This window comes from Cyclopterus lumpus, chromosome 12 (genome assembly GCF_009769545.1).
Source record: "Cyclopterus lumpus isolate fCycLum1 chromosome 12, fCycLum1.pri, whole genome shotgun sequence".
Classification (NCBI taxonomy): domain Eukaryota; kingdom Metazoa; phylum Chordata; class Actinopteri; order Perciformes; family Cyclopteridae; genus Cyclopterus; species Cyclopterus lumpus.
The window spans coordinates 4,330,990-4,344,137 of record NC_046977.1 but is presented as its reverse complement, the minus strand read 5'-3'; the positions used below and the strand labels follow the sequence as shown (position 1 = coordinate 4,344,137).

Genomic DNA, 13,148 nt, shown 5'->3' with positions numbered 1-13,148 from the left:
CTGCAGCATGTCTTTGGACTGTGGGAGGAAGCCGGAGAGCCCGGAGAGAACCCACGCTGCCACGGGGAGAACATGCAAACTCCACACAGAAGGACCGCTCCGACCGGGAATCGAACCCACGGCCCTCTTGCTGTGAGGCGACAGTGCTAGCCACTACACCACCGTGCATATATATATATATATATATATATATATATATATATATATATATATATATATATATATATATATATATATATATATATATATACATATATATATATACATATATACATATATATATATATATACATATATATATACACATACATATATACACATACATACATATATATATATATATATACAATATATATATATACAATATATATATATATATATATATATTAATATATTCAAATGTAGGTCTATGTATGTATATTGTCAGGATCTGTAGTGGATCTGTAGTGTTGTGTCGTGTTTCCTGTTTTATTTTGAAGTCCTTGTCTTTCGTGTCCTCTGTTTCTCTGCACTTCCTGTCCCTGTGCTTGTCTGCCCTGTCCCTGATTGTTTCCTCCTGTGTCCAATCACCTGCACCAGCCCTCTGTATTGAAGCCCTGTTCATGTCATTCCCCTTTGTCGGTTCGTCTTGTGTTGATTGCTGAAGATCTTGTGTGTGAGCTTGTTTTGTCTGCGTTGAAGTCTGTTGTGCAATAAAGTTGCCTTTCCCTCGTTGACGGCGTTTGGGTCCAGTTACCTGCAGCTGCACATAACATATATAATGTTATATTTACATAATATTACTCATTTATTACTCATTGCACATAGGTATTGCGACAAGAGATTTATAGTAATACAATATTCACAAGTAGATTCTCCAACCATAGATGTAGTTATATTAAAGTAAGTGCTGAGCAACTAACTTTGTTACTTAAATTGCATTCTAATAAAATCTGCAGGTTTCATCAAGTCGATTGTGTGCTTAGCTTCTTTGGAAAAGTTATTCAGCCAGTTTCTGACAGGTCTCCATTATCATGTAGCCTTGAGGCAATTACAATGTTCTTGTTCTGACAGTTATTGTTTTTTTTCACCGCTCCGATTCAATGAGCTGCTCTGTGCTCTTCGTGGTGGGTTGACATTTTAATCTCTGCTCAGTTTAATCAAATTAAATGCTGTACTTCGGTACAGCATCTCACTGTTCTCCAGCGAAACACACAAAACAGAATTTTTTTATTTTTCCTCATGTTCAAAATACATGTGAAGTTAAAACCGTATTCTCCAGAAACAATGACAAATACTTCCAGAAGTTTAAAGCGAAAAACGAGTTTGAGGCATGAAAGGCATTAACTTTCTCTCATATGGAAATGAGATGGAAATCATCACAGTATTTATTGTTCGGTGCTCTGCTGGCTGTAAATACCAATAGTTTAAATCTTGAGATAGTAAAAGCCACAGGTCCCCTAGTCTGCAGGTGATTTACATATAATAACAAGATTACACCTCCTGTTATTTATTTATTTCCTGATTCATCACTTGTTGACTTTGTGTTGCATTCAATTCAATTCAGTTTATTTTGTATAGCCCAATATCACAAATTACAAATTTGCCCCAGAGGGCTTTACAATCTGTACACATACAACATCCCTGTCCCAGGACCTCACATCGGATCAGGAAAAACTCCCCAAAAATAACCTTTGACAGGGAAAAAAGGGAAGAAACCTTCAGAGGAGGATCCCTCTCCCCGGATGGTCAGAAGCAATAGATGTCATGTGTCATTTTGTGCAAACTTCGGATGCACAGAAAAGAAGAAGAAGGTTATTTCAACATTGACTTGAGTCAAACAGACCATTAGAGCCGGGCTACATGGTGATTGACAGGTTGTTTATGGCCATTCGGTGTTTGCAAAGAAAACAAGATGGATGTTTCTTTTCCCCATTTTGTCACTTGGTAAGAAGTTCAAGGAACATGTAAAAAAAGTGTACTTCTTGTGCTTTTATTTTATTTTTATTTTATAATCTAACAACTTGACTGAAGTAAGGCCTTCCCTTGATGTCTCCAGCTTCACGAGCATCTTCTCCCCTCCTGGAGATGATCTTCGTCCAGCAGAACCTCGTTATACCTGTTGAACGTCGTTATGAGCCGCAGCTCGAGTCAGCTCCACGTGCCTCGTGTTGATTTTAAATTTCAATAAACGATTTAATTAAATTTAACTTCTTCTTTTTTTTTGCCGTGGATGATTTGAAGATGCCTTTCGGGTGCTTTCCTAGCCCACATTTTGGATTATTTAACGCACGAGCAGAAGGGATTGAATGACTGCGCGTGGACCTTCCCTCTCGATGGGAGCGTCAGGATCTGCTTACTGAAACAGGTTTTGCTTACTTCTTTCCTCCAAAGCCCCTCTTCATCCTCAGAGGCCCGAGTCTCACCTTACTGACTGAATGAGAGAGGAGTGTCCGCCTCTCCAATCAGCTGCATGAACGGGTTATTTATGGATATTACGCACAGCTCCATTCGCGATCTTTCATTTTTTATTTACCGTTTACGACCTGTAACAAAAGCCTATATTCCGTCATGATCACTGGTAACTTATTAAACGACAAACACTTTTTTTCCCCGGAGCTCCTATCTATTAACAACTTCTCTTTCTTTCTTTCCGGGTTATTGGTGAGAGCGCACCCCTCCCCCCTCTTATCTCCTAGCTACACGCACACACGTACACACACACACACACACACACACGGGCTGACACTCGGAGTGCGTTGTACTTCTCTTAAATTCAATATTGGTCTTCTTCTCATGGAGAGCTGCTTCAGGTTGATTTTGCCGACACGTGTCGCACCAATCGTGCGTAAAAAGAGGAAGCTGCACTCAAGATGAAAGCCCCCTCTTCTCGTTTCTTCTGCAATCGGTAAGTTGCTTAGGAAATTATTTATTATTTAACAGCTTTATTACACATAAACTAATGTCTGGATACATGAATTCATCCTCTGTTTGCCAACTTTTAGGGTGTGAAAGAAAAGTGAGCGTGTATACAATCAAAACATCATGGCTTTCATGTTTCATGTCAGTTAAAATGTTATTTGAGTGAATCCCCAACGTTAGTTTTGTTTTCCTTTTCCCCAGCAGAATGACCACCAGATGTGCCATTTATTCCTTCTTCCTCCTGTCACTGACTCTGTGCGTCCTGCTGTCAGTCAGGATGAAGCACAGCGACTTCACGGAGCTTCCCCCTCCACCAGCATTAAGCATTCAGTTATTTCACAAGTACAATATTAACTGTTTGGCTGTGTACGACATGGACCCGGTGGAGGTGGGCAAGTCAATGGTCATCAGACGGAATCCAGTTGTAGAGGACAAGGAGGGAAATCTGCTCAACCTCACCGCAGACTGCCCGTTGTTCATCAAGTCCAGAGGTTACGACGACGTGTGCGTCTCCGAGGAGGAGAAAGACTTTCCTCTTGCTTACTCATTGGTTGTGCATAAATTCGCCCCGATGGTAGAGAGACTCCTCAAAGCTCTGTACTCACCCACAAACATCTACTGTATCCACTACGACCAGAAGTCTCCGGCTCCGTTCATCTCAGCCATGGAGGCTTTGGCCCGCTGTTTGCCCAACGTCTTCATCGCCTCCAAGCGAGAGTCCGTCTTCTACGGGAGCGTCAGTCGACTGAAAGCCGACCTCAACTGCCTGTCCGACCTTTTGGCGTCGGACGTCAAGTGGAAGTACGTCATCAACGTCTGCGGGCAGGATTTCCCCCTCAGGTCCAACGTCGAGCTGGTGTCCGAGCTGCGGGGGTTGAACGGAGCCAACATGCTGGAGACGTGCCGACCCAGCGAGTCCAAGAAGCAGCGGTTCTCCTTTCACCACGAGCTGAGGGACGCCGACTTTGAATACGGAAAGCTGCCCGTGAAGACGGAGCGGGCGAAGAGCCCGCCGCCGCACGGCATCGAGGTGTTCTCCGGCAACGCCTACTTCGTCTTGTCCCGGGACTTCGTCGCACACGCGGACTCCTCGGTCGTGGCGAAAGATTTCTTGGCCTGGTCGGAGGACACCTTCAGCCCGGACGAACACTTCTGGGCCACGCTGGTGCGACTGCCGGGCGTCCCCGGAGAGGTACCCAGGTCGCAGCCGGACATCACGGACCTGATGAGTAAGACCCGGCTGGTGAAGTGGCAGTACCTGGAGGAGAGCCTGTACCCGCCCTGCTCGGGGACACACGTCCGCAGCGTTTGTGTTTACGGCGCGGCGGAAACGCGTTGGTTGCTCAACTACGGTCACTGGTTCGCCAACAAGTTCGACCCCGACGTCGACCCCGTCGTCATTCAGTGCCTCGAGGAGAAGCTGGAGGAAAAACAAAAGCTGTTCCACATGGCCTCTCACGCCTGCCATAAGGGTTAACCAAAAGCTACAGTTCACTGGAGAGATTAGTCGATTCATCAATTAGGTTCCACCTTCTGAAATGTACAAATGTGCTGCTTTTCTGTCTTTAATGGTCCTTTTCTTTTGGATTTTGATCTGTTGGAGACATTTAAAGTCACCATGTAGAGATTTTTAAAGCAGGGCTGGCAAATCTTTTCCAATGGAAATAGCGAGCAGCTCCAAGAGTCGCTAAATGTAGCAAGAAAGTCATCAAGTCATCAACCATGAAAAGCAAGAGCAGTTATTATCATGAACGTAAACAGCGAACGTGGTTATTGTTAGTACTTGGTGGAAACTTCGGTTCAGAAAAGGGAAGCCAATGAAGAAGTGCCTTTAACGTGCAGTCTCTCTCCTGACCACCAGGGGGCGACTCCTCTGGTTGTATAGAAGTCTATGCTTCATGTGTTAAAGCTGCGTTCTCTCCACTGACCACCAGGGGGCGACTCCTCTGGTTGTATAGAAGTCTATGATTCATGTGTTAAAGCTGCATTCTCTCTCCTGACCACCAGGGGGCGACTCCTCTGGTTGTATAGAAGTCTATGCTTCATGTGTTAAAGCTGCGTTCTCTCCACTGACCACCAGAGGGCGACTCCTCTGGTTGTATAGAAGTCTATGATTCATGTGTTAAAGCTGCATTCTCTCTACTGACCACCAGGGGGCGACTCCTCTGGTTGTATAGAAGTCTATGATTCATGTGTTAAAGCTGCATTCTCTCTACTGACCACCAGGGGGTGACTCCTCTGGTTGTATAGAAGTCTATGCTTCATGTGTTAAAGCTGCATTCTCTTTACTGACCACCAGGGGGCGACTCCTCTGGTTGTATAGAAGTCTATGATTCATGTGTTAAAGCTACATTCTCTCTACTGACCACCAGGGGGTGACTCCTCTGGTTGTATAGAAGTCTATGCTTCATGTGTTAAAGCTGCATTCTCTTTACTGACCACCAGGGGGCGACTCCTCTGGTTGTATAGAAGTCTATATAAATGACTCTACTTCTCTTGATTTATTCCCTCAGTAAACATTGTAAACATGAGTTTATGGTCTCAATCTCTAGTTTCAAGTCTTCTTCAATACAGCATGATGTTCATTTAGTAAATTATGGTAATTTAGAGTCAAACAGACCATAAAGAAGGGTTTGCTTTAGGGCGGGGCTTCAAGGTGATTGACAGGTTGTTTATGGCCATTCGGTGTTTGCAACAAAAAAAAAAGAAGTTTGTTTTTTTCCATTTTGTTGTCGCAGCATTTGACTCCTCACTTGCTAAGAAGGTCAAGGAACATGTCAGAAGATTACCAAGTTTTCTGGTTTACAAACGAAAAATCAATCAAAAGTAATCATTGTTGCAAAACTAGGGAACAATGTTTCTTTCTTTCTGACCGTCAGTCGTGCTTCAGCCAGTTTCAGAGGCTGTATTCATGTTTAAAGGCATTTTAAAAGGCCAAACTGAACGTAGCGTTTTATCATCGTTGTCTCATAAACACATGCATTTAAGTTTAAAGTTAATACAAGGATTTTGTGTGTCGATGTTATTGAGGTGTTTTGTCCTATTCGATGAGAACTACATGGTTATAATTCAGACACCAAATGTTTTATTGACATAAGTGACACAAACAAACAATACTGTTGACCTTGGATTATGATTTCTTTCTTCAGAAAAGCAGCGCGTTTAGATAGATTATATATTACTTTATTCACGAAGCATGCAGCAAAATAATAAAAGGAAATGAAAATAAAATAAATACAGTTTATTTATAATAAACACACACTTTAACCTTCTCTGTCGGACTATGAACTGCTCAACAGAAGATGACCAATGTGCCTTTGTAACGTAGTTGAAAAGGTTCAAGTTAAATGGGAAAACTACGCCACCTGCTGGTATAAATGTGTACCTGCGCTGAATAATAGACGCAAAGGACTCTGGGTAATCCTCATAGCAACGGAGGATTCGCTACTAGGTAACGTGTCTGTGGATGTCTGTGGACAATAAAGTTTTACCGATTGGGAAAGTACATAAAAGTTGAGTATAAGACCATTTACTCAAGTACTGTGAACTATTTACTCCACTACACTTATACATTACTTTTCAAATTAAATTAAAACTATATATATATATATATATATATATATATATATATATATATATATATATATATATATATATATATTTATATATATATATTTATATATATATATATATATATATATAATAGTAGTAATACAAATATTTAAATATTAAAACATTTTAATTAATAAAAATGCAATTAAAAATTCGAAAAATTAAAATTAATTAAATATAACATTTAATTGTTTATGTATTAACTACATAACCAGGGGAAGCCCAGCAGTATATAAAGTAATTGTACACGTTATAATGCATAATTCTTCACAATGAGGACTACGTTTCTGATACTAATACTTGTGTCCTATTACTACAGTATGCTTTTGAATGCAGGACTGTTGCTTGTAACAAGTATTTTCACATGGTAGTAATAATACTTAAAGTAAAGGTTTGGAGTTCTTCTGTTTCTCAGAGGACGAAGAGGCTGCAGTGAGAGAAGAGGAAGATTTAGAAATAATAGACTCTAAATTATGTTGTTTAGTCATTTTATTAATGTATTAAAACTTGTTAAATTATTTTATTTCATCACGTTAAGTTATTTTACTGAGATATTTAAATCAATAATCCAATTAACCTTCTGGAAAATCATTTTTATATTGTATTAAATGTTTCTTTTGTTATAAGCTAGTTTATTATCAGCAAAAAGTTATATATATATATATATATATATATATATATTATCATCAGTATTTAACTTGAATATTTATTTAAGTTGCCTTTCCTTCGATAACTACATTTATTTTTTCATGCACCGATAATTTCTAGGCTTGTAATTTAAAGTGAGAGAGACGTGAGCCCAGTACAGTCTCTACCCAGTGAGCTATGACTCAACGTTTATGTATCTAACAAATTACACCTGCATAAATGAGCATCATTGATCATTGTTTTCTTTTTCAATAAAACAAATCTCCCCTCAAAAGGAATAAAATCCCGATGTGAAACATCCTTCTAGTGTCTGCAGACATGCAACAAGAGTTCAAATCTCAAATGAACCATTCACAATGTTTTGGTGCCGTGACTTTCTTTTGAGTGAGTAAAAAAAAAGAAATTAATAAAAGCTTGTTTTTATTTTATTTCTTCCTCGCCCTGCGGCCTTGACACTAACATGCTTTGTAAATGATTTGTCGACGCTGAATAAAAAAAAGAATATACTTGAGTCCCAGCTTGGACCTCCTTCTTGCTGCTAAGTAAAGATGGCGGCTCTCCTGGTAGTCAGAAGCTCCGTCCTGCGGGGTCAGCGTCCGTGCAGTGACGGCCTGAGTCCACTGGGTGGCGCTGTGACCGCGCGTGTCAGTACTTCATAAACCACTGCTTTCTTTTTTTGGTCTTATTTCAGACAAAAAATGTACAAAAAAATGAAAATGAAAATGAGTGAAAGTGATGCAAGATTGATAAAAAGTCATGTTTTAAAAAATAAAAAATCTTATAAAAAGTGGGATGCATGTTGCTATAATATTATTTTGTTGTGTACAGCATACTATATCTATATCCTGGGTTTCCAATGAATCCAATGAAGTCATATATAAAAAAAAATAATGTATAAAAAAAGACATTAGCGGCGTGTGCACGTGCACATGTGAAGTCATCTGTGCAACGTGCATGAATGTGCTCGACTGCTTCAAATCTTTGCGTTGGTCTGTTTGTTTTTTGCAGCCGTTCGTCAATTGTTTTTGTAACATAAAGACAGAAAAATGAAGACGCGTTCAAATCTCCACGTGCAAATACATGGTGCGACTCGTTGTTCAGGGTCATTAAAAGCTGCGTCCCCTCACTTTGGGGGCGTGACTTAATGTGTCCTTAAGGTGCCCACCTGGGTACATAAACACTCACCCTGACAGCCCGGCTATGCACGGCTCACTCCTCTCTCTGTTCCTTTTATAGTGCGCATGCATCACTTTATGACACCCATCTATCTGGTAAACCTTGAACAGGCCGTCGAGGCTCCGGATAAATCTGAGGGTGACACCCTGACAGGCCCCTGATCTGCCTGTCCATGTCGCCCGAAATCTCTCTTGGCGATCGTAACTTGGCTCTCTCTCACGCATCCTGACATATTCTGAGGCAGAGCTCTGTGTGTGTGTGTGTGTGTGTGTGTGTGTGTGTAAATATATATAAATATATATGTATGTGTGTGTGTCTGTGTGTGTGTGTGTGTGTGTGTGTGTGCTGTCAGATAAACCAGCTCAGCTCTAATGTCACCTGTCGGGGTGCAGCTGAAATGTTGCAGCATGATGCAGCTCGAAGTGAGAGTTTATGTGTGAGTGTGAGTTGCAAATTGAGGCTGGCTGGCATATATATATGTTTGTGTGTGTGTGTGTGTGTGTGTGTGTGTGTGTACAGGAGTATGTGAGTGTAATTAATGATGTGTTCCTCCTCTTCATAGGGTAATAGGATTTCCCCACCCCAGGCGGTAAAGAGAGTGGGAGGGGGAGAAAACGGCTCTGCACGTATGCATGTGTGTGTGAGAGAGTGTGTGTTTGCAGAGTTAGTGAATGGGAGCCCCATGTAGTGATGCCGATAGAGGGCCTGTGTGTGCGTGTGTGTGTGTGTGTGTGTGTGTGTGTGTGTTAGGGGGGGAGGGGGAACAAGAGAGTGATTTATAACAGCTACTCCAGGTCTCTCCTCTCTCCCACAGCAGCACCGCAAACACATCCATTACAAAAGTACTGATGTTAATGGGATTGTTGTGTGTGTGTGTGTGTGTGTGTGTGTGTGTGTGTGTGTGTTCGTGCATGACACAGAAGTGTAGGTGTAGGTGAGTGTGTGTGTGTGTGTTTATGTGTTCGTGCATGATAAAGAAGTGTAGGTTTGTGTGTGTGTGTGTGTGTGTGTGTCTGTGTGTGAGTGTGTGTGTCTGTGTGTGTGTGTTCGTGCATGACACAGAAGTGTAGGTGTAGGTGAGTGTGTGTGTGTGTGTTTATGTGTTCGTGCATGATAAAGAAGTGTAGGTTTGTGTGTGTGTGTGTGTGTGTGTGTGTGTGTGTGTGTGTGTGTGTGTGTGTGTGTGTGTGTGAGTGATAACCAGATGCTTGCTGGGTTAAAGGAAGGTGAAGGTTACTGAGGGTGTTTTGGTGCTCTGGTGCTCAAGTCCCAGCACAAGTTTTGGTGTGCAATGTATGTGTGTGAGTGTGTCTGTGTGTGTGTGTGTGTGTGTGTGTGTGTTTGTGTGTGTTTGTGTGTGTGTGTCTCTCGAAGAAACGCAGCTGAGGAAGATGGAGAAATAAAAACCTGGAATTGAGGCAAATACTCCAGAGGGTAAACACAGGGAACGAAGAATAAATAAATAAAGGGGATGTAGAGCTTCTTGGTAATGGACTGGTAGATGCTGAGGACCACACCCGCCTCTCACACACACACACACACACACACACACACGCACACATGCACACACGCACACACGTACACACACACACACAGAGGTCTCCTCTCACATTACCCTTTACATTAAAACCAGTCAGGGGGAAAATTACTTCAGACCTGGGCCACCGTCGGCCCACCTGGCCCCACAGCGAGAGGAGGGGATGTGGAGCCAGAGGAGGGGATAAAGAGGAGGATAAGGGGATGAGGAGGTGGGTGGGGGGGGGGGGTCAGAGGTACCCAGTGAGGGAGAGGGCTGCCCGAAGGCGCTGGTCTGAAGTCAGTTTCATGCAAGGAGGGTGAATTTGGTCTGGGGTCTTTGCCTGCTGGCCTCAGAAACAGCTCCGATTCCACTTCTGTGAACAGCGTTAAAGGCGATTAATAACTTAAAGCTGCCGTCATCAATATTTTTTTATATATTAACAACGTATGAAACGAATGTGTGTGACGTGAAAGGTGACTCCTAGTGACAAAGGGAGAGAATTATCATTCCCCCATCTCAACGGAGTGTTTCCATGTTTCCTCAGTCCGGTTCAGTCCAACCGGTTCAGTCCGGTTCAGTCCGGTTCAGTCGGATGGATCGCTGGCTCAGGAGCCCCGGAGTGTCAGGGGCCTTCACCTGCAAGCTGTCAGTCAAAGAGAGACTTACCAACCAGTAGGAGACTCAAAATGAGCACAAACATTTAGAGACGGGTGTAAAATGTCTTCTAAAAGCAGAAAAAAGACTCTCAACGTCTACGAAAAAGGTCCAACAAACACCAAGAGACACAAAACCAATATAAAGAGACATAAAAAGAACTACAAAGAAACCGCAAACACACACAGAGCAAGTACAAAGAGTCGCAAAATAACAACAACTACAAAGACACACCTAAAGACTACAAAAAGAACTACAAAGTGACACAAATTAGGACAAAATGACCAGAAAGAGACAATAAAACTATGAAAAAGAGACTCAAGTTGACCAAAAAGAGTTGTTTTGGTTGACTCTTTCTGGTCTCATCCTTAAGGCTCTGATGAACCAACTGCACGCTACCTGTAAACGACTACCTGGTGCATAACGTGGATAGTTTAGCATCTAAAGAGTCAGATATTTGATTCCAGAGAATATTGGACTCGACTCAAAATGCTAATGCTAAGAACAAAACTTTATAAACCTGCAATACGTTAATGTCGTGTTTTTACCTTGTTGTGCTTCTCACAGAGGAGGACGTGCTAGCTGAACAGCTAACAGAAAGGTAGATGTAAAATATAAATAAAGGGTCTATAATTACCCTATAAAGCCATAATGAGTGAAGAAATAATAATAACAAAGCCGTGACTTGTAACAACTAATCAACTTGAAAAAAATATATACTTAATTAGAGAATTGAGACGATTCTAATAATGCTAAATTAAAACGTCTATCAGGACAACCTTGTCCCAGCCTTTAAACGTTGAGATGACGCTTGTTATTGTTCACTAACGTAGTTTATTTTATATTTCATGTATGTTTTGTTCTTTAAAAGTAAGATAGCGATATAGTAAGTATGTATATAGCTGTAAAAATAAATGTACAGGTGTGTAAAATGCAATATTTTCCTCTCCCCACGTGTAGATATGAAGTAAAATTGTACCTCGCACGTCGTACTTGTACCAGTAAACGCACTTCACACCACTACAAAGTAAAGGAAACCAGTTCTTCAAGTTGTAAGAGAAGGTTTTTATTACCAGTGCTATTTACATAGAAATAATACAGCCTTACCCCTCCCCCCCCCCCTCCCTTTACACACACACACACACACACACACACACACACACACACACACACACACACACACACACACACGCTCACTTTTGTATCCAAGAATATCTCAATACATCAGAAATAAGACACATTCTCTCCGGATCGTACGATGTCCAAAAAAAGAAGAAAAAAAAAATTAATGATCTAAAATAAAAAATAAAAAACACAAGTAACTCATCGTGGACAACGTTTGGTTGAGGGGCGATGAAACGACGAGGCCGCGGAGACGAAGCGGGGGTTTGCACGAGGTTTTTTTGTGTGTATTGAATGCTATCAGCTAAGTTTGGTTTGTGCGTCTCCTCTCAGAAACATGTGTGTGTGTGTGTGTGTGTGTGTGTGTGTGTGTGTGTGTGTGTGTGTGTGTGTGTGCGTTGTGTCTTTTTAATGTGGATTTTTTTTTAAGTCTTTTCAATTGACAGTCGGCCCTGGAAAAAAAAAACTGGAAGAAATCCCCCTATTGTCATTATTTAGAGAAAAACAACAAGTTTGTCCTGTGCAGCACAAAGATGTTGACACACACACACACACACACACACACACACACACACAGCCGGACGCTGCCGATATCCTCCTCCTTCTGTTTTTAATTCAGTGTGTCTTAAGGCCACTAGATGGCAATGAGTGCTTCAGAGCAGACGGAGGTACCGCCACAGATGTTGTCTGCCCCCTCTTTTGTTTCCTCTCTTTAGAGGAAGGAGACCTCAGCTGTTGAAGGAGATTCTCCATTATGGGTTCAATGTTCTTTTGAAAATCATTTCCATTAAAACCTGTTTTTTTTTTTTTTTTTTTAAAAAGGGACAGTAACAAAAGGAAGGTCAGGTGAAGCAGTCTGCAGAGCAGAACTATCAGGGCCGGCTGGAGGGGTGTGTGTGTGTGTGTGTGTGTGTGTGTGCGCGCTTGAGTGAGTACAAGTGTGTGTATAATTGTGTCCGTGTTTTGAATAATGGTATAGACATCCTTCTTTTGAGCTATGATCAAGAACGCTTTTTGTGCATTAAGGGACTTAAAGCTGAGATGTGTGCACGAGAAAGTCAATGCCAGATATGTGTGTGTGTGTGCGTGTGTGTGTGAGCGTGCATGTGTGTGTGTACAGTTTCTATCAAGAAGCAGCCTTTGAGTCTTACAGGAGGAGAAGGTTTTAAAGCGATTGACCGCGCGTACGTGTTTGTGTATGAACATTAAAGCGTGTATTTAAAAAACCTGGTCCGTTGTCATATTTTTTAATATTGAGGGTAGAGTAGCAACTTAGCAACGAACAGAACAAAAAAACAAAACAACAACAACTAATATTGCTTCGGAAGCAACGTTTTTAACAAATAAAATACAAAAAAAAAAGTGGTGAGAAATTAAGAGAACTGAAGATGTTCCCCTTTGGCGTGTTAGAAGATATACCTTTCGTTTTACATCGAGCATTTTTCGCTGGGTGGAAATTTCTTTTTTATGTTTAAATAATTCAAGTCCAGTAATCCAGGAAGGGATTTTGCTTTGG

The 13,148-nt window shown here is 41.5% G+C and overlaps 1 protein-coding gene across 2 annotated transcripts; it reads left to right on the top strand.

The window, feature by feature from the left end:
- Window positions 1-1,817: 1,817 nt before the first annotated feature.
- On the top strand, window positions 1,818-4,839 carry LOC117740375 (beta-1,3-galactosyl-O-glycosyl-glycoprotein beta-1,6-N-acetylglucosaminyltransferase 4-like). 2 transcript variants are annotated; one of them, XM_034546746.1, is made up of 2 exons: window positions 1,818-2,887; window positions 3,106-4,839. In XM_034546746.1, exons 1-2 carry the CDS (start codon window positions 2,853-2,855, stop codon window positions 4,376-4,378), a joined length of 1,308 nt encoding a protein of 435 aa, XP_034402637.1. In that variant the 5' UTR covers window positions 1,818-2,852; the 3' UTR covers window positions 4,379-4,839. The 2 variants fall into 2 exon arrangements, with proteins under 2 accessions (XP_034402637.1, XP_034402636.1); XM_034546745.1 differs by having other exon boundaries at window positions 1,820-2,887; window positions 3,103-4,839.
- Window positions 4,840-13,148: the final 8,309 nt, after the last annotated feature.

What these genes read in the sequence shown, in the direction of transcription:
- LOC117740375 (XM_034546745.1), top strand. Translation starts at nt 2,853, where the DNA reads ATGAAAGCCCCCTCTTCTCGTTTCTTCTGCAATCG. An exon ending in TCTCGTTTCTTCTGCAATCG is followed by an intron (nt 2,888 to 3,102) that starts GTAAGTTGCTTA and finishes CCTTTTCCCCAG; the next exon opens with CAGAATGACCACCAGATGTG.